General features: G+C 34.8%; 1 protein-coding gene across 7 annotated transcripts in view; it reads left to right on the top strand.

Moving 5' to 3' along the window:
• The window catches only part of VRK2 (VRK serine/threonine kinase 2), a 141803-nt gene that overhangs the window by 76232 nt on the left and 39104 nt on the right, over positions 1 to 26467 (top strand). For all 7 annotated transcript variants that reach the window (XM_037807129.1, XM_037807125.1, XM_037807128.1 and 4 more), the window contains 2 exons: positions 16487 to 16619; positions 24844 to 24964. In XM_037807129.1, coding sequence (XP_037663057.1) covers positions 16487 to 16619; positions 24844 to 24964 — 254 coding nt within the window. The remainder of the gene's footprint in view (positions 1 to 16486; positions 16620 to 24843; positions 24965 to 26467) is intronic.

The following is a 26467-nucleotide window of genomic DNA, read 5'->3' as shown; positions in this document are numbered from 1 at the left end:
GCTGTCTTGCATTCTGAATTAGAATGAACTCCTTGAGGCTTATAGGTAGTATACTTCTCTTCCTCCTTTTGTATTCTCCACAGCAGGTAGGTTACTGTTCCTTACATAGTAACCCTTCAGGAAATACTTTATTGATTGCTCAAACTTCGAGGCCCAGTCTTGCTGCCATATTTGTCATGTCTCCTTAGTGTCTTTAGTACCTTGATTGTTCGATCCCTTGGCCCCACCATACTCTATTTTTTTGTTTTGTTTTTTTGCCCCAAGCTACTTGCTAAACCAAAGCAATAGCATTAACACAAACTGTCAAAATTAACAGTCATCCTAAAGATCAGACATAGTTTTATTTCTTCTGCTTTCTTCCTTCTTTATTCTAAAATTCATAAAAAAAATTGAGTATGCAGACAATTGTGGTTTTTCCCCAGTTGTACCTAAGCCATTTTTCCTTCTTTACTACCTATATCTGTAGACTTCTCTGTGTAATAGCTTCCCTTTCTGTAAATCCAGTAGCCTAGATCAGGTGATCTCTTTGATTTCTTCTAGTCTCAAAGCCTCCAACTCCCTAAGTAGAACTGGTTGTTGGTTACAAATCTGACTTGAGATACTACTGGTAGAACCAGGTGAGCATGAGTTCTTTCAGTTCTATGTGTATCAGTAAAGCAAGCTTCTAGTCTTATAAATAGGTAAACAGGGATTATGTTTTATTCACTGATATATATCCAGTAGCTGGCACAGCCTGACATATAATAGTACTCAATAAATAGGTAATGAGTGAACCATAAGTAATTGAATAGATTAATGCATAAATGAATCAATTAATTAGTCAATCAGTGTTCGGGTATAAGAGATAAAGTCAACCAATTAGGACAGAGTACAGCCAGATACAGTTACTGTGCCAGTTTGAATGTATTATGTGCCAGTTTGAATGTATTATGTCCCCCCAAACACCATTATCTTTAATGTAATCTTGTGTGGGCAGACCTATCAGTGTTAATTAGATTGTAATTCTTTGAGTGTTTCCATGGAGATGTGCCCCTCCCAGCTGTGGGTGATGACTCTTACTGGATAATTTCCATGGAGGTGTTGGCCCGCCCATTGGGTGAGTCTGAATTAAATTACTGGCTCACTATATAAGATCAGACAGAAGAAGCAAGCTTGCTACAGCCAAGAGGGGCACTTTGAAGAAAGCACAGGAGTTGCAGATGAGAGACAGTTTGAAGATGGCCGTTGAAAGCAGACTCTTGCTCCAGAGAAGCTAAGAGAGGACAAATACCCCAACTGCAACTAAGTGACATTTTTGAGGAACTGCAGCCTAGAGAGGAACGTCTTGGGGGAAAGCCATTTTGAAACCAGAACTTTGGAGCAGATGCCAGCCACGTGGCTTCCCAGCTAACAGAGGTTTTCCGGACACCATTGGCCATCCTCCAATGAAGGTACCCGATGACTGATGTGTCACCTTGGACACTTTATGGCCTTAAGACTGTAACTATGTAACCAAATAAACCCCCTTTTATAAAAGCCAATCCATCTCTGGTGTTTTGCATTCTGGCAGCATTAGCAAACTGGAACAGTTACTAAGTCATTTGTATGTTTCTTAAATTCCTATTGGGAGAGATCTAGCTACTATCTCAAGAGACCTTTGCTATTTAATATAGCCATCATGAGTGTTTTCTTTATATATATAGTTTTGTTAGCATATTCACAAAAGGAAACAGAATGAGGACTTAGACATCAATCTTTGGGTGGAGGTTAAGATCATATATTTAACAAATATTTTTAATAGGAATCTTAGAGTAATGTTCAGTTCCATGTAAGTTGCTAACACTTGGTATATTTATAAAATGATTTTCTAGAAATGGGAGACTGGGCTCTATGTGAGCTGCTCTGGGCAGCAGGATAGAGAAAGGAAAGGGGGAAACATGAGGCCACAAAGGGTGACGTTTCTGAATTATTCTTAGACATGGGGCCTCCAGGCATTTAGTTAACATGTCTTTTGGGCTCTCTACTTCCTTATACAGTCTACTAGATTATTCTGGAGCTAAGTGTTCTTATTCAGAATCAGAAAGAAGATATAAAAGGAGGGCTATTTACCTTCTCATCCTCCCAGGTAAAAGGTTTGATAGAAGAAGGTCAGTACTATTTTCTAAATTCATATTTTACGTAGTATTCAATTATGCTATGTAAAATAGTTAAGGTTATGGACCCTGGAATCAGATTCCCTGGGTTTGAGTCCTTGTTCTCTATTCTTGGCCAAGTTATGTTACCTCTCTGTGCTTCTGCTTCCTCATCCAAAAATAAGGACAATAGTACCTCTCTCAAATTGGTGTTAGAAGTATCAAATGATTTAAACTTGTAAAAGGCTTAAATCAGTATTGGGCACATAGTAAACAGTAAGTAATAGCTAGAAAATAATGTCTTTATTGTTGTTATGCTTATAACAAAATCAAAAGTACATCTTCTTTTTGACTTTGAACCTTGCTATAAAGCCACAGTAGTCCAAACAGCATGGTATTGGCACAAAGATAGACTTATTGATCAATGGAATCAAATTGAGATTCGGAAATAGAACCCCAAATCTGTGGTCAACTGATCTTTGATAAGGCCCCCAAACCACTGAACTGGGACATAACAGTCTCTTCAACAAATGGGGCTGGGAGAACTGGATATCCATACCCAAAAGAATGAAAGAAGACCCCTACCTCACACCGTATACAAACATTAACTCAAAGTGGATCAGAGACCTCAATATAAGAGGCAGTACCATAAAACTCCTAGAAGATAATGTGGGGAAACATTTTTAAGACCTTGCATTAGGAGGTCACTTCTTAGACCTTATACCCAAAGCACAAGCAACAAAAGAAAAAATAGATAAATGCGAACTGCTCAAAATTAAAGGCTTCTGTACCTCAAAGGAATTTCTTAAAAAGGTGAAGAGGCAGCCAACTCAATGGAAAAAAATATTTGGAAACCATGTATCTGATATAAGATAATATCTTGAATATATAAAGAAATCCTACAACTCAATGACAGTAGCCATGGCTAAAAAACACATGAAAAAATGTTCATCTTCACTAGCTATTAGAGAGATGCAAATTAAGACTACAATGAGTTACCATCTCACACCAATTAGAATGGCTGCCATTAAACAGGAAACTACAAATGCTGGAGAGGATATGGAGAAATTGGAACTCTTGTTCATTGCTGGTGGGACTGTATAATGGCACAGGTACTCTGGAGGACAGTCTGGTGGTTCCTTAGAAAACTAGATATCAAGTTACCCTACAATCCAGCAATTTCACTTCTCAGTATATACCCAAAAGGTCTGAAAGCAGTGACAGAACAGATTCTTGCACACTGATGTTCATAGCAGCATCATTCACAATTTCTAAGAGATGGAAACAGTCCAAGTGTCCTTCAGCAGATGAGTGGATGAACAAAATGTGCTAGATACACAAATGGAATACTATGTTGCAGTAACAAGGAACGAGATTGTGAAACATGACAACATGGATGAATCTTGAGGACATAATGCTGAGTGTAATAAGCCAGACACAAAAAGAGATATTGTATGTTGCCACTAATGTGAACTCTGTGGAAAATGTAAAATATTTTTTTTTTATGTTGTACAATGTAGGTGACCTAGAGACAGACAGCAACTAGTGAAGGGGGAACAATAATCTAATAAGAACAGATAAGATATGGAGAGTAATCTTAATGATATGGGAATGCCCAGGAATGACTATGGTTTGTTAATTTTCTTGGGGTATGGTAGGAACATGTTGGGAGCAATGTAGTTATTTTAGGTTATTTGTTTTTCTTATTCCTTTGTTTTGTTTTGTTTGAATTTTTTTTTTTTTTATAAAGTAAAAAAAAAAGGAGGGGGGGAATTGAACACAGACACGTACAGGGGAGAAGGCCATGTGACTCCTGAGATGGAGGTCAAAGCCCAAGGATTGCCGGCAAACCAACAGGAGCTAGAAAGAGGCAAGAAAGGATTGTCCCCTAGAGAATTCAGACTTCTAGCATTCAGAACTGTGAAACCATGAATTGCTATTGTTTTAAGACGCCTAGTTTATGGTAGTTTGTTATGGTAGCCCATAGAAACTCAGACACATCCCCCAGTTCTCTCTGGGTCCAGTCCCTCCCCCAGGTGCTGGATGAGGATCTCCTCTTCTGAGGTGGGGGAACTCCCTAACTTAGCTTTGAAATGGAAATGAAAGCATAAAATCTTAAAAAACAACAACAACAAAAAGTACATCTTACCTTATTTTGCTACTTAAGAAGTCTTTAGAAGTATGAAATAAATAATATATTCTGTTTGGATGATAAGAAAATGGTAATGAATTAGACTTTACATGTGTAGTTCTCCCCAGGTGTGTAGTTTGACGGTAGACATCTTCTAGTTAAAGGGAATGAATCTAATTTTATGATAAGGTAAAAGTTTCATGTTTTACAAATGTATCTACTCTGTAGTTATCAGATGATTCATTTAACAAATCGCCTAGGGTAGGGTATAGTTCCCAAAGAGTTAATGCTTTTGAAAAATCAGTATTTGTTTACAATCAAAGCATGTTTATTGAGTGCCTATGAAGTCTCACTGGCAACATTTTTTCTATTACTGAAGGCCAGAGACCAAAGAAATACTTATGACCAACATATTTGATCATCCTGATTCACAAAGGAATTTTTGTAGGTTTTTTTTCCAGTTAGTATGGAAAAATGTGATTTCTAAATTCTGAATCACTTTTCAAGCTGTATTGTAAATTGGATGGATTAAGAAGTAACCCAATTTAGAGGCCATTAAAAACTGTGGAATCCCAAGGGGCTGTGAATGTAAGAATGGCACTGTTGCTGGCACCCTCAAATGCTGCCTTATAAATCAACAGAATTTGCAGTTAACGTAGAATATAGGGGAAGGAGGAAGACAATTTCCAGTGGTGGACAGCTGTACTTCAATGTAGACACAGACTAAATGTGGTGAACCTTTTGTAATATTATAGCAATTACAATCAAAATATATCAGCTATGATTTTGTGAATATTTGCTGTACACAGATAGACCAAGCTCTGGTAATGCTTATTGACATACTGAAGAGTCTTGGTTAAATTCAGATTTGATTTGGAAAAATAGACCATAAATTGGATGTAGTGCAGATTGTTCTCTTCTGTTGATTATTTTGTTAAAGGACAGACAAAAGTTGTGTACCTTGACATCACATAGGAAATTAGAGAATATTGTAGGTTCTTTTAAATAAATCTTTAGAACTTGTGTTAAAAAGGACAAGTTGGAAAGAGACTGTTACTGGAAAGTTTTCTTTTGTAGGTGGAAACATTTGTTGTAAAGAAGCAAGTGCTAGCCTATGAACTGTTAAGGGAATTTCCTCCCAAAAGTCTGGACAGCGTATTAGGCCACAATCCTTTCCGATCAAAATGGGCTTTCACATTTTGCTGAAAGAACCAGCTTGGAATGGAAAAGCAGATCTTGGGATCAAAATGCTAATATAATTTAGAATACTGCTAAATATACCTTGCTGTGTTCTTTTGATACTTGAATTTATAGTACCATTTAAGTAACAAATAGTCTTAGGGGCTAAAGAAGCAGCAGATGGAGTGAAGAGATACTGACAAGAGGCACAATTTTTTGTTGTTTTTTCACATAACAATCTAATGGATATAGTTTTAATTCTCTCACTCTCTGTATCAAATATAAAGAAAAAAAGGATAAAATTCCAGTTTTGAAATATGACTAGGTAGTAATGAGATCCAAGAGGGGAAAAATCCACGGTAAAGGGGAAAAATGCACCATATCCACCATATAAAGCAGATTATTATTATAAGAGCATGATATTTCCATCAGAAAACAGAAATTTCCAACCTATTACAACTCATTAAAAGATAATAAGGTCAAACTGTAGTTTTGAGAAATATTTCTTTGTGCTTTTTCCAATAAACATCATGTTCGGAAAGTAAGCTAGCACCTGTTTTAAGTTGCATTATTTTGTATGGGCTTAATTGCGGTAATGCACATGTAACCACGTATGGCATTTTATTATTGGCAAACAAGGCAGAGAAGTTGCGGAAGTACTCTTACCTCAGCATCTCTGAAAAATCCACAGCAAACATCATACTCAATGGTGAAACGCTGAAAACTTGCCCTATGAGATCAGCAACAAGACAAGGATGCCCACTGTTACCACTGTTACTCAACGTTGTTTTGGAAGTTCTAGTTAGACAATTAGGCAGGAAAAATAAATAAAAGGCACCCAAATTGGAAAACAAAAAGTAAAACTCTTATTTACAAATGAAATGATCCTATATAGAGAAAATCCTAAAAATCCACTATGAAACTACTAGAACAATAAACAAATTCAGCAGTGTGGCAGAGTACAAGATCAACATGCAAATATCAGTAATTTTTCTGTACATTAGTCACGAGTAATCTGAGGAGAAAATCAACAAATGATTCCATTTAAAATAGCAACTAAAAGAATCAAATATTTAGTAATAAATTTAACCAAAGATGTAAAGGACTTATACATGGAATACTACACAAAATATTGCTGAAAGAAATCAAAGAAGACCAATATAAATGGAAGGACATTCTGTGTCCATGGATGGAAGATTAAATATCATTAAGATGTCAGTTCTACCCAAAGCAAATCATAGATGCAGCACAATTCCAATCAAAATTTCAATAGCTGTTCTTTGCAGAAATGGAAAAGCCAATCATCAAATTGATATGGTAGAATAAAGGGTCCCAAATAGCCTACACCATCTTGAAAAAGAAGAACAAAGTTGGAGAACTCACACCTCCCTATTTTAAAACTTATTACAGAGCTACAGGAATCAAAACAGCATGGTACTGGCATAAGCATAGCTCTATAGACCAACGGAATCAAATTGAGAGTTCAGAAATAAACCCTCACGTGTAGCCAACTGATTTTTCATGGGGGTGCCAAGTCCACTCAGTGGGGAAAGAACAGTCTTTTCAAAAAATGGATATCTGTATGCCAAAGGATGAAGGTGGACTCTTACACCATATAAAACAACTCACAATGGATAAAGGACCTATATATGAGGACAAAAACTATAAAACTCCTGGAAATAAAAGTAGGGAAGCATCTTCAGGACCTAGTGTTAGGCAAAAACATGAGCAAAAAAAGAAACAATAGATGAATGGGACTTCATCAAAATTAAAAGCTTTTGTGTATCCAAGGACTTTATCATGAAAGTAAAGGGACAACCTCCAGAATGGGAGAAAATATTTGGAAACTATGTATCAAGAAGGGTTTAATATCCAGACTATAGAAAAAAATCCTGCAACTCAACAACAAAAAGACACACAACCCAATTTTAAAAATGGGCAAAAGACTTGATTAGACATTTCTCCAAAGAAGATGTACAAATGGCCAATAAGCACATGAAAAGATGCTCAACATCCAGTAACCATTAGGGAAATGTAAATCATTTCATACCAACTAGAATGGTTACTATTAAAACAAAATGTAAAATAACAAATGTTGGAGATGATATGGAGAAATAGGGACACTTGTTCATTGTTTTAGGACTGTAAAATGGTACAGTCCCTATGGAAGACAGTTTGGCAGTTCCTCAGAAAGTTAAGTATAGAATTACCATATGATTGGGCAATTCACCTTCTAGGTATATACCCAAAATAATTGAAAGCAGGGATGCAAACAGATATTTGCACACTGATGTTCATTGCAGCATTGTTCAAATTTCCCTTAAGGTGGAAGCAAGCCAAGTGCCCATCAACAGATGAATGTATCAAAAAAATTTAATAGATACACACAGTGGAAAATTTTCAGCCATAAAAAGGAATGGAGTTCTGATACATGAGACAACATGGATGAACCCTGAAGATATGTTGAGTGACAGCCAGACACAAAAAAACAAATACTGTATGTTCTCACTGATATGAAATGATTAGAATAAGCAAAGTCAGAAACTAGAATACAGGTTTCCAGGGGCTGTGGTGGATGTAGGGAGTGGGGAGTTAATGCTTAATTGATACAGAATTTCTGATTGGGGTGCTGGAAAGTTTTGGTAATGGATTGTGGTAATGGTAGAACAACATTGTGAATGTAATTAACTCCATTAAATTATATGATAATGAGGGTTAAAAGGGGGAAATTTGGGGTTATATTTATGGTACTAGAATAAATTTAAAACAAAAATATAGGAACATACAACATAAACAGTGAACCCTATGCAAACTATGGACTATAGTTAATAGTGTAATTTTAATAATATTGTTTTCATCAATTGTAACATAGTTATTGCATTAATGTAAAGTGTTAATAATAGGGAAAATTGTGAGGGGTTGGTATATGGGAAATCTTATTTTATGCATGATTTTTCTGTAATCCTACAGCTTCTCTAAAAAAAAAAATTAATAGTGGACTGCATAATAAAAGAATACAAGGCACAGATTTATACAAAAGGTGGTAGCATCCATGAGGCTACATACAGATATTAAACAGAGATGAATGATTCTTGTGAACATAAACATGCTGCTTATTTATTCCATGCTTCATTCTTCTCTTGGCATGTGGTGATTTTCCTTAGTAAGTAAGGATGTATTTTATTGTGAAGATTTTCACATTGAAGTATCTTGTTGAAAGAATAGGAAAATATTATGACCTATTCAAATAAGAGATATTGTTGGCACTTTTTTTTAAGAGCCTTTAAAGTTGCTGAATAAGTTGATATGTTCTTCCTAGAGTTTTAAAGGTATTTTCTAAATCGCCATTTAAATGTTCATGAATAGTGACTACCTCCTTTCAGGGTATAATTTCTATCATTCTTGGATAATCAGGGTTTAACAGACACATTTCTCTTTACAACAGGATGTACTAATTAAAAGATTTAACTGTATAAAATAGTCTAAGTATGATAAGGCACTAGATGGAATACCAGGAAAGACTTAAGTTTATCTACTCAATATTGTTCTTCAAAAGCTAACTGTATTTCTGGGACTGTATCTACATCTTTTCTCTAATGTGAATCTTCATGATGGAAGTAAACAAAGTAGTGAACAATTGTGATTTTATGGATGGTCAAATTCAGATGGCATTTATCCATGTTAGCATCCTGCTTCTTTCTCTGCTTGCTCCATAATCTCTTGTACCACTCCTCCAACTGACATTCTCCTATCTATCATATCAGTGTCTTACCAGGTATTGAGAAATGCTTCCATTTGAGCCAGATTGGCAGCTTGCTCGGTACTCAGGATTCCTGGTTGCTTGAGAAGCAGGGAGGCAGCAGATTTGACCCTTGATGGATGGAGATCCTTACCTTTTTCCATCAGTTATGACTTTGTAACTCAGTTCTGCAGAAACGGACAGAACCAGGTGCTAGTTGGATCAATGTGTTAGCCACCAATCAACTTGTTTGCTTTTGGTACACAAGTAAATTATTTTCTTTCCAAATCTCTTCTTCCTCCTTCTATTCTCTTTTTCTCTATTCAGTGAATCATTTACCATTTTCAGTGTTATCTTTGACACACACACTCTCTCTCAACCCTCTTATTCAATTATTTGTGACACTCCTGTCTCTTGTTCACCAGCACCTTTGTTCAACCTCCCATTGCCTTTTACCTAGATTATTAAGTTCTCCTAAATGGACTCTGCTTCCATTTTCTCCTCCGTGATTCTCCCAGCATTGACAATATTATTCCTTGCCAAGAAACCTTTGGTGACTTAAAAAAGTTGAGTCCCATCTTCTGAGCATCGTTTTCAAAGTGCTCTGTAAGCTGATGCTAACTTGTTTTTCTGACTTGTGTTGTTTTTCCAATACCCTCTTCCCTCCCGACACTCAATGACCTGTGCTCTGTTTTGCCACCTTTGTTATTTCTTCTTCCCTGTGTCTGTGTGTGGAGATCTTAGATATTTTTCAAGGCCCAACTCAAATGTTTCTTTCTCTATGTCTCCCAATTAGAAATAGTCTCCCCTTGTTCCCCTTCCACAGACTGTTGTTTTTGTCAGAGGACATGTTAACTCTACCCTGTGGGTGTGCTTATGTTTTCTCCCCTTCCTCTGTTTGAAGCATACCGAGAAAACTCAGCCTTCTGGTCAGACTGATTTAGGTTCAGATCCCAGCTTTGACCATTACTAGAAGTTCATTTGTTTTGTGCAGAGCTGCTAACCTTATTCTATTTTCTCATCCATAAGCAGGACTAAAAACAATTTCCTCTCAGGGTTGTGAGGATTACGTGTTTGAATTTTGTAAAACGCTTAATGCTCTTGCTTAGCAGGTGTTCAAGAAATATGCATTCCTTTTTTTTTCCTCCCTTCTCTAGAGTATGAGATACTTATACTTTTATCTTATGCTTGGTACTCAGGTACCTGTTGTAGTGAATGTAGTTCAATTTGCCCAGTAACACCATCGAGCTAAATTAATAAAAATTTCTTTAAACCTACTGTGCAGGTGACTTTGGAGTAGTGCTGTCATGGATACAAAAAATGTTATATACAATGTTATCCTGACCCCTCATCCCCTGGAAGCTTAAAGCTTCTAAATGTGGAGGCAAGGCTAAATATCCTTGCATGTTGTTAAATAGTAAACCTAAATGGTTTCAAGTAAAAACCTAGTAAGTCGCCTTGTGGTTAAAGGGTTCTGCATACCAGAATAGGATTCAAGTATGAGTGGTGAGTCTGGGCCAGGAAAGTATAGTAGGAAATAAAGAAAAAGCACTTGGGATGTCCCTGGAGGAGAGCCTAGTTGAAGATAAGGACCCTTGCCATGAAAATCATTAAAAAAAGAGTTATCATAGGAACTCTTTAATTGTTAGTTCCAACTATTCACCTGGAAAAATAAAGCAATGCAAGAGCTTTCAATCATCAGGAAGCTGAAGTGACTAGAAGGAAGGGCTAAATTTAAGTGCACAATTTGATAATGTAGCCTATATAAATGTAAATCTGGCTAGGTAAAATAGGAAGTTGCTTTTTGAGACAGGCCTGCTTAGTGTAGGACATTTGTTTTTCATGGCTATCCAAAGGCTAATGTGTTTTTCATCTTCACTTGTTTTAGAGCTTTTAATCAAGGATATGATTTGCTGACCAGCTGTGACAATTCAGGTTCTCAGGAAGGCAGACACAGAGACATTCATTATTAGGAGTGCATGGGTTTTACTGGGGAGATAAAAGGGGCAGAAGCAGGATTAGGCAAGAACTTCAAACTATAATGCAGATGTGACAGAGTCTCAGCCAACACATTGGGAGCTCCAGAGCAAATATTGCACATTAGAGGGGTCTCAAATTGGGTAAACAGTATCCCTGCCATAATGAGTCATTGACCAGGGCTTTCCCAAAGAGTGTGCCCTTGGGTGGCATGGTGTGGTGACTATCAAGGCAGCCTGTTGAACTCCTCACTGTTAGATGGTCAATTCTTTGTTGATGGTATTATACCTCAGTGGCTGTCATACTATCTTTATAATAATAAAATGTTACAATTGAAAGGAGTTCATGAAAGCATTAATTTTTTTTAGGTGTTTTTTTGGGGGGTGGGGTTGAAAAATTCCCTAAAAATTAAAAATCTTATAGCAGCTGGACATACTCAAAGGGTAATTGAGTGACTTGGCATTATTTGGGTGTACCACATTATTCTAAATCTGTTAAATGTGGATAATGGCATACATCTTCCCTACCTACCTCACAAAGTTATAAAGAAACATAATCCATAAGAAAGAAAAATGACAAAAAGAGTATCATGTGGAGATATGAGAGGCAGTACAGGGTAATAGAAAGTGTTCAGGACTGAAAGTCAGATGTACAGAGACTGAAGTGAAGGGAAGTAGGAACTACTGTCCCTGGTACTTGTGGAGAAAAGAAATGGCTACTGTGTAAAGAAAAATTTCATAAAAAGAAAATTATTTAAAATTCATTAGGAGCTAGCTATTCCTATTCCTATTTCTAGTCTGATTATAATGCAAATAATCATCCCCTGCCTGATTTTAACAGGCTTGTTTAAAATGAGGGATATTGTACATGTTTGTACTTCACAAAGAAAAATATTAACTAGTTGGTATTTTTGATTCACAGCAAAAAAGAAAAAAAAGTTAACTGATACCAAGTTTTACTGTAGATTAGGGGTTGGGAAGCTTTCTGTAAAGGGTAACAGTAAATATTTTAGGCTTTTATGAGCTCTGTGGGTCACATATGGGTCTCTGTTGCATATTCTTTTATTTTTTTTAAAACAATCCTACAAAAATATAAAAAACATTGTTAGCTTAAGGGCATACAAAAACACATGACTGTGACCCCTGCTGTAGACTGATTGTGTTTAAACTTCTTTTTGACTTTTACAAAATGTTGGAAATGGACAGAACCCCAAATTTTATATTGTCTTTTAAAAAGAGAGAAAAGATGGACTTTGAATTCAGACTGGCCTGGATTTGAATTTTGCATCAAACCTTCACTGGTTTGGCTACTTGGGCAAGTTATTTAAGTATTGGGATGCTCAGCTTCCTTATATGTAAATGGAGACCATAGCTACCTGGATGGGCGGTTGCCTGGATTTTTTTTGTTGTTGTTCATTTTTTTTTTTTTTCCTGATTTCCTTCAGTTCTCTGTCCATGTTTTCCTTAAGCTCTGTGAGCATATTTAGGACTGTTTTGTTTTTTTTTTTTTAATCTTCATTTTATTGAGATATATTCACATACCACACAGTCATACAAAACAAATCATACATTCGATTGTTCACAGTACCATTACATAGTTGTACATTCATCACCTAAATCAATCCCTGACACCTTCATTAGCACATACACAAAAATAACAAGAATAATAATTAAAGTGAAAAAGAGCAGTTGAAGTAAAAAAGAACACTGGGTACCTTTGTCTGTTTGTTTCCTTCCCCTATTTTTCTACTCATCCATCCATAAACTAGACAAAGTGGAGTGTGGTCCTTATGGCTTTCCCAATCCCATTGTCACCCCTCATAAGCTACATTTTTATACAACTGTCTTCGAGATTCATGGGTTCTGGGTTGTAGTTTGATAGTTTCAGGTATCCATCACCAGCTACCCCAATTCTTTAGAACCTAAAAAGGGTTGTCTAAATTGTGCATAAGAGTGCCCATCAGAGTGACCTCTCAGCTCCTTTTGGAATCTCTCTGCCACTGAAGCTTATTTCATTTCCTTTCACATCCCCCTTTTGGTCAAGAAGATGTTCTCCGTCCCACGATGCCGGGTCTACATTCCTCCCCGGGAGTCATATTCCACGTTGCCAGGGAGATTCACTCCCCTGGGTGTCTGATCCCACGTCGGGGGGAGGGCAGTGATTTCACCTTTCAAGTTGGCTTAGCTAGAGAGAGAGGGCCACATCTGAGCAACAAAGAGGCATTCGGGAGGAGGCTCTTAGGCACAATTATAGGGAGGCCTAGCCTCTACTTTGCAGCAACCGTCTTCCCAAGGGTAAAACCTATGGTGAAGGGCTCAACCCATCAAACCACTAGTCCCCTATGTCTGTGGTCATGTTAGGTTGCCTGGATTTAATTATTTAATTTGTGAAAGATACTCTGCGCATGATTATTACGTAATAGGACTCTATAAATGTTAGTTCTTTTTCCCCATTTTCTTACCTTGTTGGACAACATTCCCCCGCCCCCCCCTTTTTTTTTCTTTTCCTTGAATTGTTCTAACAAAATTCTAGACTTACCTGCCACCATTAAGATAAATTAGTAGAAACTCTCACTTTGACTGAATTTGAGTCAAATTAATTTAATATTTTGATTACTTGGGAGAGAGATATTATTGACTTCATTGTCTCTTACATGAAGTCTTTACCCACCAGAGGAAGTCACTCCTAGATTTTTTCAGTTTTGCCCCCACATCTATATTTTTAAATATATTGATAGATGCTTGGTAAAACTTTCATGAGAATTTTAAAGAGTTTGTCTTGTCTGGTTTTTAGAATTTATAAGAATGAATGAATAAATAAACATTCTAAACTAGTAGATAAAAATCCAAACTAACAAATATATACATATTATATATATATATTTGTACACGTAGCATATTAGTTTCCTGGCTGCTAAAACAAATACTACACATTGGCTTGGCTTAAACAATGGGAGTTAATTGGCTCATGGTTGTAAGGCTAGGAGATGTCCAAAATTGAAGTGTTGGCAAGGCAATGCTTTCTCCCTGAACACTGTGGCAATCTGGGGCTGGCTGCACTGATTTTGGTCCTTGGCTTTTCTATAACATGGCAATGCACATAGCATTTTCTTTCTCTTCTGGATTCTGTTAACTTCCAGCTTTTTGTTTCTCCTGTGGCTTCCTTTCCATGTCTAACTTCCTTTGTTTATAAGGACTTCAGCCATATTGGATTAAGGACCAACTTCATTTGGTTTGGGCACACCTTAACTAATAGCATCTTCAAAGGACCAATTTACAAATGGACCAGAGGTTGGGAACTGAACATGACTGTAGGGGACGTGATTCAGTCCCCAACATGGAGGAAGACTGAATAGTTGTTCATTTTGCTAAAAGATTCTTAACTTTACTATTTTGTTCAATAGCTTTCCACGACCATTTGCATCCTACCTATAACTTTGTAGTAAGATCACTGAGAGCATTTCCAGTTGGTTAGCTAACGCATTGAGAAATGGAGATTTCTTGTTGTAGTACATGCTGCTTGAGGCTGCAACCTGGCATGTTTTAAATCACTTTTACGTCTGAAATATCCATTGGCTAAGAGTCAGCAAACAGTTAATGTATGTCTTCTTAACTCACTTGTTAGTTTCTTGTCTTTCATTAACTGTAAATCCAGCAGTGCCCTTAAAACTTGGAGCACCCAGTACAACACTGCGACCCGTAAATTAGTGATTGCGAGTGAAGGTTCTTACTCAGTCTTACTCCACACATCACTTAACCTCACTAAGCTTCAGTTTCCTTAGGAGTAAAACTAAGATAATGCTACCTATCTCACAGGATTTCTGTGAGGATGACATGGGTCAATGAATGAACTCATCTCACCACCTAGTACATAGTAGCCACTCCATAAATTTTAGGTCTTGTATTTTGGCTGTTGCTCTCATGAAAAGCTTCTTGGTAGCTCTGTTTTAAAATAGCAAACTGCTCTGGTGTATTTAAAATATGATTCAGTTTGCTGAGTTATTAATATGTACATTTTGTGGGTATTTACTTTGTAAAGTCCATCTTTTTAATTCTTCAAAATAAATAAAGACAAAAATGCATCAGAAAGAGTGAGAACAAGGTACTGGTTATTCATTGGATTTTGAAGTCTACTTACTTGGGGCAGAGAGATCAGTTACTTTTGAGGCCATGCTGAGAAACAGCATCTTGTGGGAGACAAAGACCAACCAAAAGCAGGTTTTCAGGGACTCTAGCAAGCTATGTTCTCCAGCAAATGAAAAAAACTCTGTGCTGTTTATATTTTGAGGTTCAAATATCTCCTGCTTAAGCTATCCTAAAATCAAAAACTTAAACTAAAATTCAAATACTGTTTTCTTAAATAGGTATTAAATTATAAAATGCACGTTACCTTGCACTACCCTATAGTCATGAAGCTACTTCATAAAATGTTGCTTAAATCTTTACATTTTAATGAAAAATATGCTAAACAATACTTTTTAAAAGTTGAAACTGCTTTCCTTTGGGGTGAGGGTGGGGGTGGACATGATAACAAATAGTTGCGAACTGCTAATTTTTGACTGCATGTCAAATAAATGTCTAGTCAAAACAAGCTCAGTGTACGCTGTATCAGAAAAACTCCTCCCCCTACCCCCTTCTTTCTCTCTCCAAAAGTAATCTGAGAAAAATTCACTTGAATTGCTTTCTGACTTTTAACCCTCTGTATTCAGTTTGGAGACCCTGCTTGCAATTCTGACTGCCTTACAAAGATAGAAGTGATAATACAAATTGGTCTGAAAGGCCAGAAGTCCTGCATTGAAGTTTCATTCTTAAATACAGACACTAGGATGGCAGTTTTTGTCTTTTTTTTTTTTTTTTTTTGAGTCATTGCTTTTCTGTCTATTCACGATTTTTTATATTTTCTGTTAATGGGAATTACTATAACAACAGGTTTATGTTTTTAGAATGTTTGCTTTCATCTCTCCTCCCTGCTTGAAACAGTTTATGTTCCAGGGAAGGGCTACAAGGAAAAGCAGAGACTCATAAGCTGTGTGAATACAGATAAAAAGACACATTGTGGTTTATGCTGTCTAGATGCCTACCTGGAGGAGAGGTAACTTAGGAGCAAAATAAAAAGGCTAAAAATCTTAGTTAACTCAGAAATAAGATATGCGTATGATGAAGTTAAGGTTTTAAGTTGGAAGGTTAGTTGTTATGGCCTCCAGTTGTATGTATTTTGTCCTAAGTCACCATTTGTTTTAATAAAATGCAGATCTGTGGTTATTCTTATCCTATAAGTTTCTTAGGATCTAATTAAAGAGATTATATTTTCAGAGAACAAAAGCATTATTCATTTGTTCATGTCTTCCAGGTTTATCTTGCAGATTATGGACTTTCCTACAGATATTGTCCCAATGGGAACCACAAAGAGTATCAAGAAAATCCTAGAAAAGGCCATAATGGAACAATAGAGTTTACCAGCTTAGATGCCCACAAGGGGGTTGGTGAGTTTCTTTTTTTTTTCCCTCTTTTTATTTCAGAAAAATGATTAGAGAAGAATAATTAAGGCTCATGAAATGACCTTTGTGTAGTCAGTTTGACAAGTGAGAGTACTGGTGAGATTTTTATCAAAAATAGTGACTTTCTCTTATGCCAGTGAATATTTCTAATAGAGGAAGGAGATTAAATTATGATAAGTGAGAAGGAAGCAAGAAGAGGGTAAAGTAATCAAAACTTGATGCTTATCTTGGCCAGGAAATTACTAATTTGTATAGGTAAACTTGCAGGTCAGCAACTTTGAATTTTTCTTCTGTAGTGAATATGAACAGATTTGGCAAAAAAGCACAGGTGAAAAATCTTCCTGTTTTTCATTGTGTTCTTATCAGAGCATTAGGAGATACCTTCTGTCAACAAAAAGGAAACCTTTTCTGAAACTCTAAAGTGTTAACTTGTGGAAATCTCTCCTAGTCACCTTTCATATATCTTAACTTATTTAAACTCACTTTGATGGTATTGGAAACACATTTGCAGGTAAATTACATACATAGTCCTTTTATTGGATATTGATTGCACTGCCTTGCATTCCAAGGCAGACTTAATTCAACAATTCCCTAATTAGTTAAAGTCATAACCTATGTCTTGTATTCATTTACCATTAATTAAACCTTAGCTGTTTATTACACTGCGGTCCAAATCCAATAGCCGACCCAGCAAGCCATGGAAAAGAAAGTAGGAGGTCAATATTGAAAATATATGCCACAGAGTCCCACTGATAGTTGCTTGTTCACAATCAATATGGTCAATGCAACTGTACTTTCTTAGTTGCTCTGTCAGCAAGACAAAAAGTCAATTCTAATGTTATGCTAGTGAAAAAATGGTGATTATTGAAAACTTTTGCTTTCAAAATTATAGTCTTTGTAAACTTTTTTTATAAAACTATTTTCAAATATGCTAAACAGAACAAAGATTTTTTAAGCAGCTTTGGAATTTTCACTAAAAGGCAGTTTAGACATTTGCACTTGTTAATGGCTCTTGAACTGTTACCCTAAACTGATACTTTCTAACGAGTTTTAGTTGGCACAAACAACTTTTCTATTAAAAGGACCATTGACCATGTAATGTAGAGGGTCTTGATCATTTTCCATAGCAATTAAAAACCACACTAGTTTAAGGTAGGCCAGTGAAAAGTGAGACAAGTTGGTGAGTTGTATATCTCTTCTTCCTTTCAGGAAGAATCATAGGTTAAATTTTCTGAAATGGATATTAGCTTTATATTCCTGATCAAAGGGAAAGAAACTACTACAATTTTTTCAAGTCTAGTTGGTTAGAAAAGTAATACCCCCCCAATTTAGTAATATTGTGTGATTTTTCACCATTTACATTTTTAATAAATTGTGTGAATGAGCATTTAATGATATAAATGAGACATGGCTTTAATCAAATTAAAACATAAGAATCAAATGCTCTATGATTGTGTTTTTTCCTGTTTAGAGTTCTTCCACACTCAGTGTATTTCATTCTTCACCTTTGCCAAATTCATTGATACAACAGAACTTTCAGAAACCTGAAAGTACTTTTTGATAGTGGTAAAACTGGAAATTCATCATATAGATTCTTAAGCATTGGTCTGGTTATATTAATAATGAAACTAACTTATGGTTGGACCAGTTATTTCAACTGATACCTCTAACACCAATCCAGTCAGAATTTGGCTATTAAAATAGCTAAGAAGAGTCTGTGTACATGTTGGCCTGATCAGTGTTTGGACTGTGGTAATTTTGAAAGTCTTCTTCAGTTATTCCATTGTAGGGCTTTGTTTTCATTGCTCTATCTTCATGAAAGATTTGAGCAAATTTTTATTTTGTAACCCATTTAAATTTTTTTTTCTCTCTAAATAATATGACATGGTGATTTGGGTGAATTTCATCATGTTAGGCTTTGGGGAAAAAGATTGAACTAAGATTCATCATAGAAAGCTGATCTGTTCTTGCTGGGAGGACTATTCTGGGAGAGCCTACATTAAATACTATTTTATATTTGCTGAAAAGTTATATGGTGGAGTGAGTATTCATTTTTATCATGGTTTTCACATAGGATGCTTATAAAGTAATATACTCCCTTGGTGCATTTAAATAGGATTTACACTAAACTTCTAGGAATGAATACACACACACACATATACATACATTTGCTGAAAATTTAAGAAGCAGTGTTAGTCTGATATATAAAATGGAGGGTCTGATATCTTCAAATGCTTGACTATTGTTCATTCCTAATGTTTCACATTGAATTTTCCAATAAAAAATATTTTAATTTAGGATTTTATTAGAAATGAAATAATCGTTTAGCCACATCTAGAAACCAGAATAAACAGGACTATAAATCCTGTATATAAATGCAGGTCAAAATCATAAATATGCATGTGTTTACTTTCAGTATAGTAACTAAGTAGTTTAATCTCAGAAAAATCTTTTCTACCAGTCCAGCTGAGAGATCAAATAAAAACTGAGAAAGATAATGCAAAGGAAAGCATACAGAGCAAAAAAAAAAAAAAGTTATCACTAGAACATAACAATCTCTAGTCATCAAAGTATTTGTGCTGTGTCAGATGTATCTGTTTCTGGACAGGCCAAAGGAAACGTTCAAGCTCCAATTTAAAACTGACTTATGAGTTAGCCACTCAACAGAGACTGTTAACCTGGTCAGACCATCTGGTTTTTGCCACTTTTTTTAGTGGTTATTCAGAAACTAAAGCTAAACTTAATTTTTCTATGTATTAATTGGATTTTTTTATAGTGAAGGTGCCAGTCAACCATTTCACCTCAGTGTCTTCTAGTTCCACTATGTAAAAGAGAGGGGTTTTGAGAAGGAAAGAAGAAAAACCATTTTGGCTATTAGCATATGTTATCAAAAACTAAAAAATACGCAGAGAGATATTACAAACCAAAAATTATACATATAGATAGATATAAATATTGATGGTTACTTATTACTGCAACTATCATACATCTTTATCTATCTCAGTATGTTTTTTTAAAAAATTGCAGTTATTCTTCTAAACTCAATTATCTTGTGTGTCCTAAAGATATTTTCTAAATGGCTGAAGTGCTTCATTTAGTGTAAAATTAGGGTAATATATGTTGGGTTTATTTCTTCTATATTTAGTTTTTTATTCTTCATAAAATCTAGCATGTATAAACATTGGCACATTTTGGGCATGTTGCCTGATAATTGAAGAGAATTTAAAATATACTGTTTTAATATTTGTTACATTCTTGGTAATGTTAAAAAGCAATACTTGGATCAATGTGTGGTATGGATTTTTGTAGATTTTTCTACTCACTGAGGCATGCAGTCAATACCTAATTTCTCTAGAGATATACTGCATTTAACATATTGAGCTTTTTTAAATACTTCAAACCTGTGTATTGAATGTATAATACCTATTTTAATCTGGCATCATTGATGACCATAAAATATGATATCTAAATTGCTTTTTAAATGACCATTTGTTCATGTATTTAGTATCAAGAAAAGAAATATATTACATACTTTTTGTATTTTTACCAATTGTTGTGGTGTACAAAATCCAAGTCTTACATTATCTTTTGCATGGTTTCATTTCACTCTAATCCAGTATAAAATATATGTGAAATAAACTGAGAATGTATTTTTATGTTATCATGCTTGGGAAAATGACGTGGTTTACACAATACTTAGCTTTTTAAGCAATAATTCAAAAAAGGAAACCCATTTTCCAATTTTAGTAAGATGTTAAGGTAAACCAACAAGTTATCAATATGCTCAATTGGTAATAGTCAGAAAAACATACTATTGGTTTCTTCTTTTAGGTAAATTTTACTACTACAAATAGCCCTTTGGTTCATGTAGAAATAAATAATTATGAATATACTATTCTTCTATATGACCTATACCCAATTTTTACATTTGACATGACTTCTAAAGCCCTGATATATGTCATAGCTTTTTAATTGAACTGTTTGGATCGGTTAAGAATACACATTGGCTGAAATGTAGGATAGCTTTGCTCTGTTGAATAACTTTCCCTAATCCTCGCACAGGAGTGTTTCACAAAAAACTAGGGCTTAGAATTTCAAAGATACTGAAAAAACAGATGAGACCTGGGTTTAATATTTAAAGTATGATACATCACATTCTGTTTTCCTAATATCCTTTTTGAAAGTACAATAAATTGTGGTCACCATAAAATTTTCAGGCTCTTTACATATCCAAATTGACAAAATACTGAATTGTATAGGTCACATGGAAAACTAAGAATAAACTTTAAATTTTTTCTCAGGTAAGCATCTTATTCAGACGTTTTCTGCTTTCTTATTGTCGTTTCTGAGAACATAAACTATTATTTTGAGCATTTGAATCCTGTATGCCTAAGGCAAAAGTTTTCCAATCCACTGTATTATTTTCTACCAAACCCTCTTTTTCTGCATACTCCTAATGATGGTTAAATAAAAATAAAACTAAACAGAAGACAATTTAGACAAATAATCAGAACTATCTTGGGATTTACACTTACAGTTTTCTTTTTTTCTCCCAATTCCCCTTTTATTCCATTTGCTGAATTGAAACCAGATAAATTTATTCCAATTTATATTTAGAATAAGGGCCAGTCCTCCAAGGTAACTTCTCTGTTCTTGTACCAACTTAGAAGGACCATTTAACACTTTATTTTATAAATAACTGTTTTATCAAAAGACCCCTCTTCATCAGAATGAAGTAGTTTGAAAGAAATATTTTCATGAAAGGAAGGGTACATAAAAAATTTGTTAGTGATGCAACTTGGAACTCAGAATCTCTCCTTGTTTATTCTTTGCCAAAATAGCTATCTTTGTATCAGTATATCTTTTTGTATTTTAAGTTAAAATGTCTGCTTCAAATACTCCCTATTTAGAAATAGTGTATGTAATGTTGTTTGAATGTTGTTGAAAAGTAATGCTGGCAGCAAATAATTATTAGATTGAGCATGGCTTTGGATTCTGACAGACTGATTTTCAATGCTGAGCTCTGTCAGTTTTTGCTCTGTGATACTGAGGAAGTTATGTTGTCTCTCTGAGCCTTTATTGTCTTATTTGTGAACACGGTTAATAATACTTACCTTTTATGGTTGTTGGGATGATTAAATGAGATAATATAAAAGCAGACAGAGTGGCTAGCACAGTAGCAGCTCCACAAACTGTAGCAATTGTTTTTATTTTAATTATGCATTCTAGTGGTGTCCCTTGTTCCTGGAGTCTGCTTTCTTATGAAATAGAATTCAGGTCCCCACCTGTGCCAATGTTTTTTATTGTTGTTACTCTTTGCAATACCTAATAAATTTTGAAATGTTGAACAATTGAGAGCACCATATGAAAAGTCATTTATATTGCTCTGTATTCATAAGCAAAATAAAAATTAGGTGCCAAATAATGTTTAGAAACTAATTTTGGAGACTTCAGAAGAAAAATCTTATTAATAACTAAATCTTGCTACATTTCTAAGCAATAGCACCACAAGTAGAAGTTTTATTTTTTCAGACAATTTCTATGAAAACATACTGTTAATAATTATATTACCAAATGCAACTGAGGACACTTACATTACAATAAAATATACAATATATGACTCAGAGAGAAATGAAACAGTTTACATAATGAGTAAAAAAGCATTAGAAAGAAATATATTGCCCAGCATCATTGATTTTTTTAGGGTTAGAGATGAAATAGCTAGAGGCAGGGCTTACAATTGGATCTCTAGTCTATGGATTCCCAATCTAGGGCTCTTTCCATTTACTGCTTCATTTAGCATATTTTAAAATGAATTTGAAAATTGCATAGAGAAAGAAGCAACTTTTAAATTAAAAATATATTTTTTTCATAGTTAGACATTAATAGTCCTTTTCAAGTACGATCTATTCTTTGTGGTAATTATACACACACATATATTCTACTGTTGTCATATAGAATATTTGTTTTTAATTAATTTAAGAAGTATTAAAATTATTTTTCCGTGTGCCGTAGTTTGAAAGAAGACATAATTATTGGTACAGTTTAAGACTTTAACTTCACTAAAGCAAATCAAACTTTTACATTTGTTTCTCTGGGAGGGAAATCTAGTCAGAGGTATGTACTCAGGAACATTTTTTAACACTTATATCTCATTATTTAATTGTGGGAAAGGGTGACTATAGGATTTTTTTTAAACTTTACATTTATTTTATAGAATTTAGTGGAAAAAGTAGTAAAATGTTTATCTAACTATAGTTATTGTATATGTGCAGCAAAAGAAAATAAGTAAAAAATTGAAAATGTGATAATATTTTAATTAGGTAAGGCCAAACCATAATCATGAAGTAAAGTAAACTCTCAAAGGGCTATTTCAAATGAAGACCAGTTTATGGAAGATTGGCTTCAGAAATCTAAATGACTTGTCATTACTTACAGCTTCATATCAATTAATCCCTCAGTTGGGAAGTGGGGGTGGTGGCAGGGAAATGGCTGGGAAGGTTCATTCCATTTTAATTCTGATTGTTTTCCCTCAAAGGGCCTCTTGTGTGTAGCCTATGTCATCTAAACAGGTGCCAGAAATTTTTTGAAAATTAGAGGATGTGAATTTTTTTAAGTGGTGGTAATCAGGAATTGCCATAATGGAAAAGGGACTTGTGAACACATCTGTACAAATGGAACCACTCCATTATTAATGGAAGATTTATTACTGAAGAAATTGCTACAGAACAGTGTGGTAGAGATTATGTTTTTATTTTAATATGAGAGCCAAGTCTTGCATTAGGTCCTGTTGAAGCCTTTGCAGAAAGTAAATGGCACCCATGGGACTGTAGCATTCTGCTAGATTGAAGGGCCTTTAATAATCCAATACTGTAATAGCAGTTAAGATAGAGTATGTGTAGAGCTAATCTTGCCTTCTGCTTTTATAATAACTTATGTGTAGTAACAAAGTAGTTATGATGTGTTGGCAGCATTGCTCTTAGTAGATGACTTTTTAAATTAAAAATTAAGTTTACTGAGTGACTTTTCAGAGTTTATTTAATGAAAGATAATAAAATAGGATACCTGTTTATAGCAGGTTTAATAGCCACATATTGCATTTAGGAGATTATGTATCCCTGCTCAGATGAACATGCAAGTAACAGTAGAAATGCAAATACCGCCCGTTTTTTAATAACAATTTGGAATGGTTATAAAAGTGATGAGTTTATTTCATGCCTGTTTGTTAATGTTTTAATTATTATTTAAGGGAACTTTTAATAAGTAGCAGTTATATTTAGCATGTTTCTTAGGTTTCATTATCCATCTTCTGAAACAAGGCACTTTAAAAAACAAAATTATGATGAAATTAGTCTACTGGCATTTATTAGTTTATATAAATGGTATTTATGGTAGCCTGAAAATGTTATTCTTACTGTATTTTTTTAATGAAAAAAAATCTTACATTAAATCCCAAACACCTTTATTTGCTTGACTTCAAAATGTATTCCCTGTTCCCCCACGCCACTCCCACACACATACCACTGCCTCACCTTTATATTTTCTATTTAGGATATGGGATCAGAATATATGCTTGGGTCTAAAAGTAATATTCATAAAATTTACAGTGTACACAAAACAGCATATTTTATCTTGTACTTCCATGGAATTGAAAAATCTTAAGACAGACCTGTTTCTTAATACTGCACACTAGATGGCAGTTTTGTCATATTCTTCCAACTTCATTTGCGACTAATGTGAGTAGAACAGGAAAGGCCATCAATGTTTAGTCTGCACTCAAAGGATCTCTGCATGACCAATGCAGACCCCATGGACTTCCTGGAACATATGTTAGCAATTTCACTGCAGACATTTATTTCTTTGTTTTATTGCTTGGCTCTTTGAGAAAGTGTTGGTGCTGGGTTATGGGTTGTCTGGATCATGTCAGAGGCCATGGGGATCAAGTTCATGTGACAGGCCAGACTAAGGAAGGATGAAGTTGGAGGAGGTGAGGAAACTGACCCTTACTTTCAGCAGCAACAAGTCATGTCTGTCTGTGGACTGGGGCCAAATGCTTGGGCATTTTAAGTTTTACTCCAGCTGAACAAACAAAACACTTTGCCCATTTGGCTTTTTCAGATTTCATCAACAGTAGTTCACTCAAAGATTTCTCTATTTCTCAAGAATTTCCTTATCCCTCATCTTTTTCTCTTAATGCTTACTCCTATAGCCCTGTCCAGACGGAGTGACCTTGAAATCCTTGGCTACTGCATGCTGCGGTGGTTATGTGGGAAACTGCCCTGGGAACGGAACCTGAAGGACCCTGTGGCTGTCCAGACTGCTAAAACAAAGTACAAATTTCAAATACTCCAACATTTACTGAAACAGGTCTGAAGGGGATGCATTAAAGGAAACCAGTATCCCAGGGAAAATTCACCCAACATGGAAACCAAAGCAAATTAATTTAAAAAATAGTGCTAAACACACATACACACACAAAACCAAAACCAGCTAACAGACATAAAAACCATTAAGATAACACCTATAAAATCACATGTACATGAGTTATAATGCACAATATAAAGTGAAATGCTTTTTTACATAGTGTTTTTGAAAGCTTACCTTCTAGGTGGAAGTATTTTCAAGGAAGAATATTTTCAAACTAGCATTGTACAAGTATACAGTAGTCTGAGCTTGGTATGATATTAACTTCACAAAGCAACAATGTGAAATGGGACATACACGGCTTACATTTTTCAAGAGCAATATGCCTCTTTCTTAATCCTGTGTCTTGGAGGGAGTATGTTTTGTTTCTTGAGGAAGGAACAAACAAAACTTTTACAATACATATGAAGTATTTATATAAAAGATATTCTTGCAGCCACATAAACATTTTTAATATTTCAAATTCAATTTTTATCTCCTAGAAACTGTTAACATGAGAATTAAGTCAGACTATAAACAGAGGGTGTTACTGTTTTTTTATTCTCTCACTGATCAGGCCTGGGAAAAACTCAATTGCATGAATACGGACTAGCCAGTTTTTAATTATATACACCAAAATCTGTTTAACAGTAGTCCTCCACAGATATAATACCACAATTGAAAAAGGCAGTTAAGTTTTAAACAGGGCCAGTCACAATGGAAGTGTTCACAACAGAAGTGATCCATAGAAATCAGTCTTCAAATTCAGTGTGGCATCAATTCTCAATAGAAAGAAACATTATCCTGCAAGATTCAGAATAATACAGATTATACTGTGAAGACTGATGTATATGTAATATGTCTCCACTTGGAATTTTTATCATCCTAATCCTGTACCCAAAACTAGCACATTTCTGTAAGTCAATATTAGAACTATCTAATGAGTTATTGACTGCAATGATTGATGTGTCTGTATTAACTCTCATGTACCTGACATTTTTCAGAATATGAGTCAACTCAGTGCACAGCAATGGGCATATAGTCTTGGTATCCAATTTTTCAACTTAGTTTACATAATTTGAATAACGTGTTTTATTTAAAAGACTAGCATTTTTATTCTAATAATCACATGTATGTTTTCATTTTAAAAAGGCCTACCAGATATGATTTGAATGCATCTACATATGTATATTGATGTAGAATAATAGGACATCATGTAAAATAAAGGAATATAGCACTAAAAAATCAAGGATAACCTCCCTGTACATTTTGAGGGTTCTTACAAATGCTAACTACTTCATTTTACCTGATTAATAGACCAGTAAAGCTAATATCATATTATGGAATTAATAATTCACATAAACTATAAACATTTTCAAAGTTCTTGTAGTATATAATCATAATTTATTCAACTTGTTGTCGAAGGCAAA

The sequence above is a fragment of the Choloepus didactylus genome, chromosome 17, assembly GCF_015220235.1.
Source record: "Choloepus didactylus isolate mChoDid1 chromosome 17, mChoDid1.pri, whole genome shotgun sequence".
NCBI classification, from domain to species: domain Eukaryota; kingdom Metazoa; phylum Chordata; class Mammalia; order Pilosa; family Megalonychidae; genus Choloepus; species Choloepus didactylus.
The sequence above is the reverse complement of the archived record's forward strand: the minus strand, read 5'-3'. Positions and strand labels throughout refer to the sequence as shown.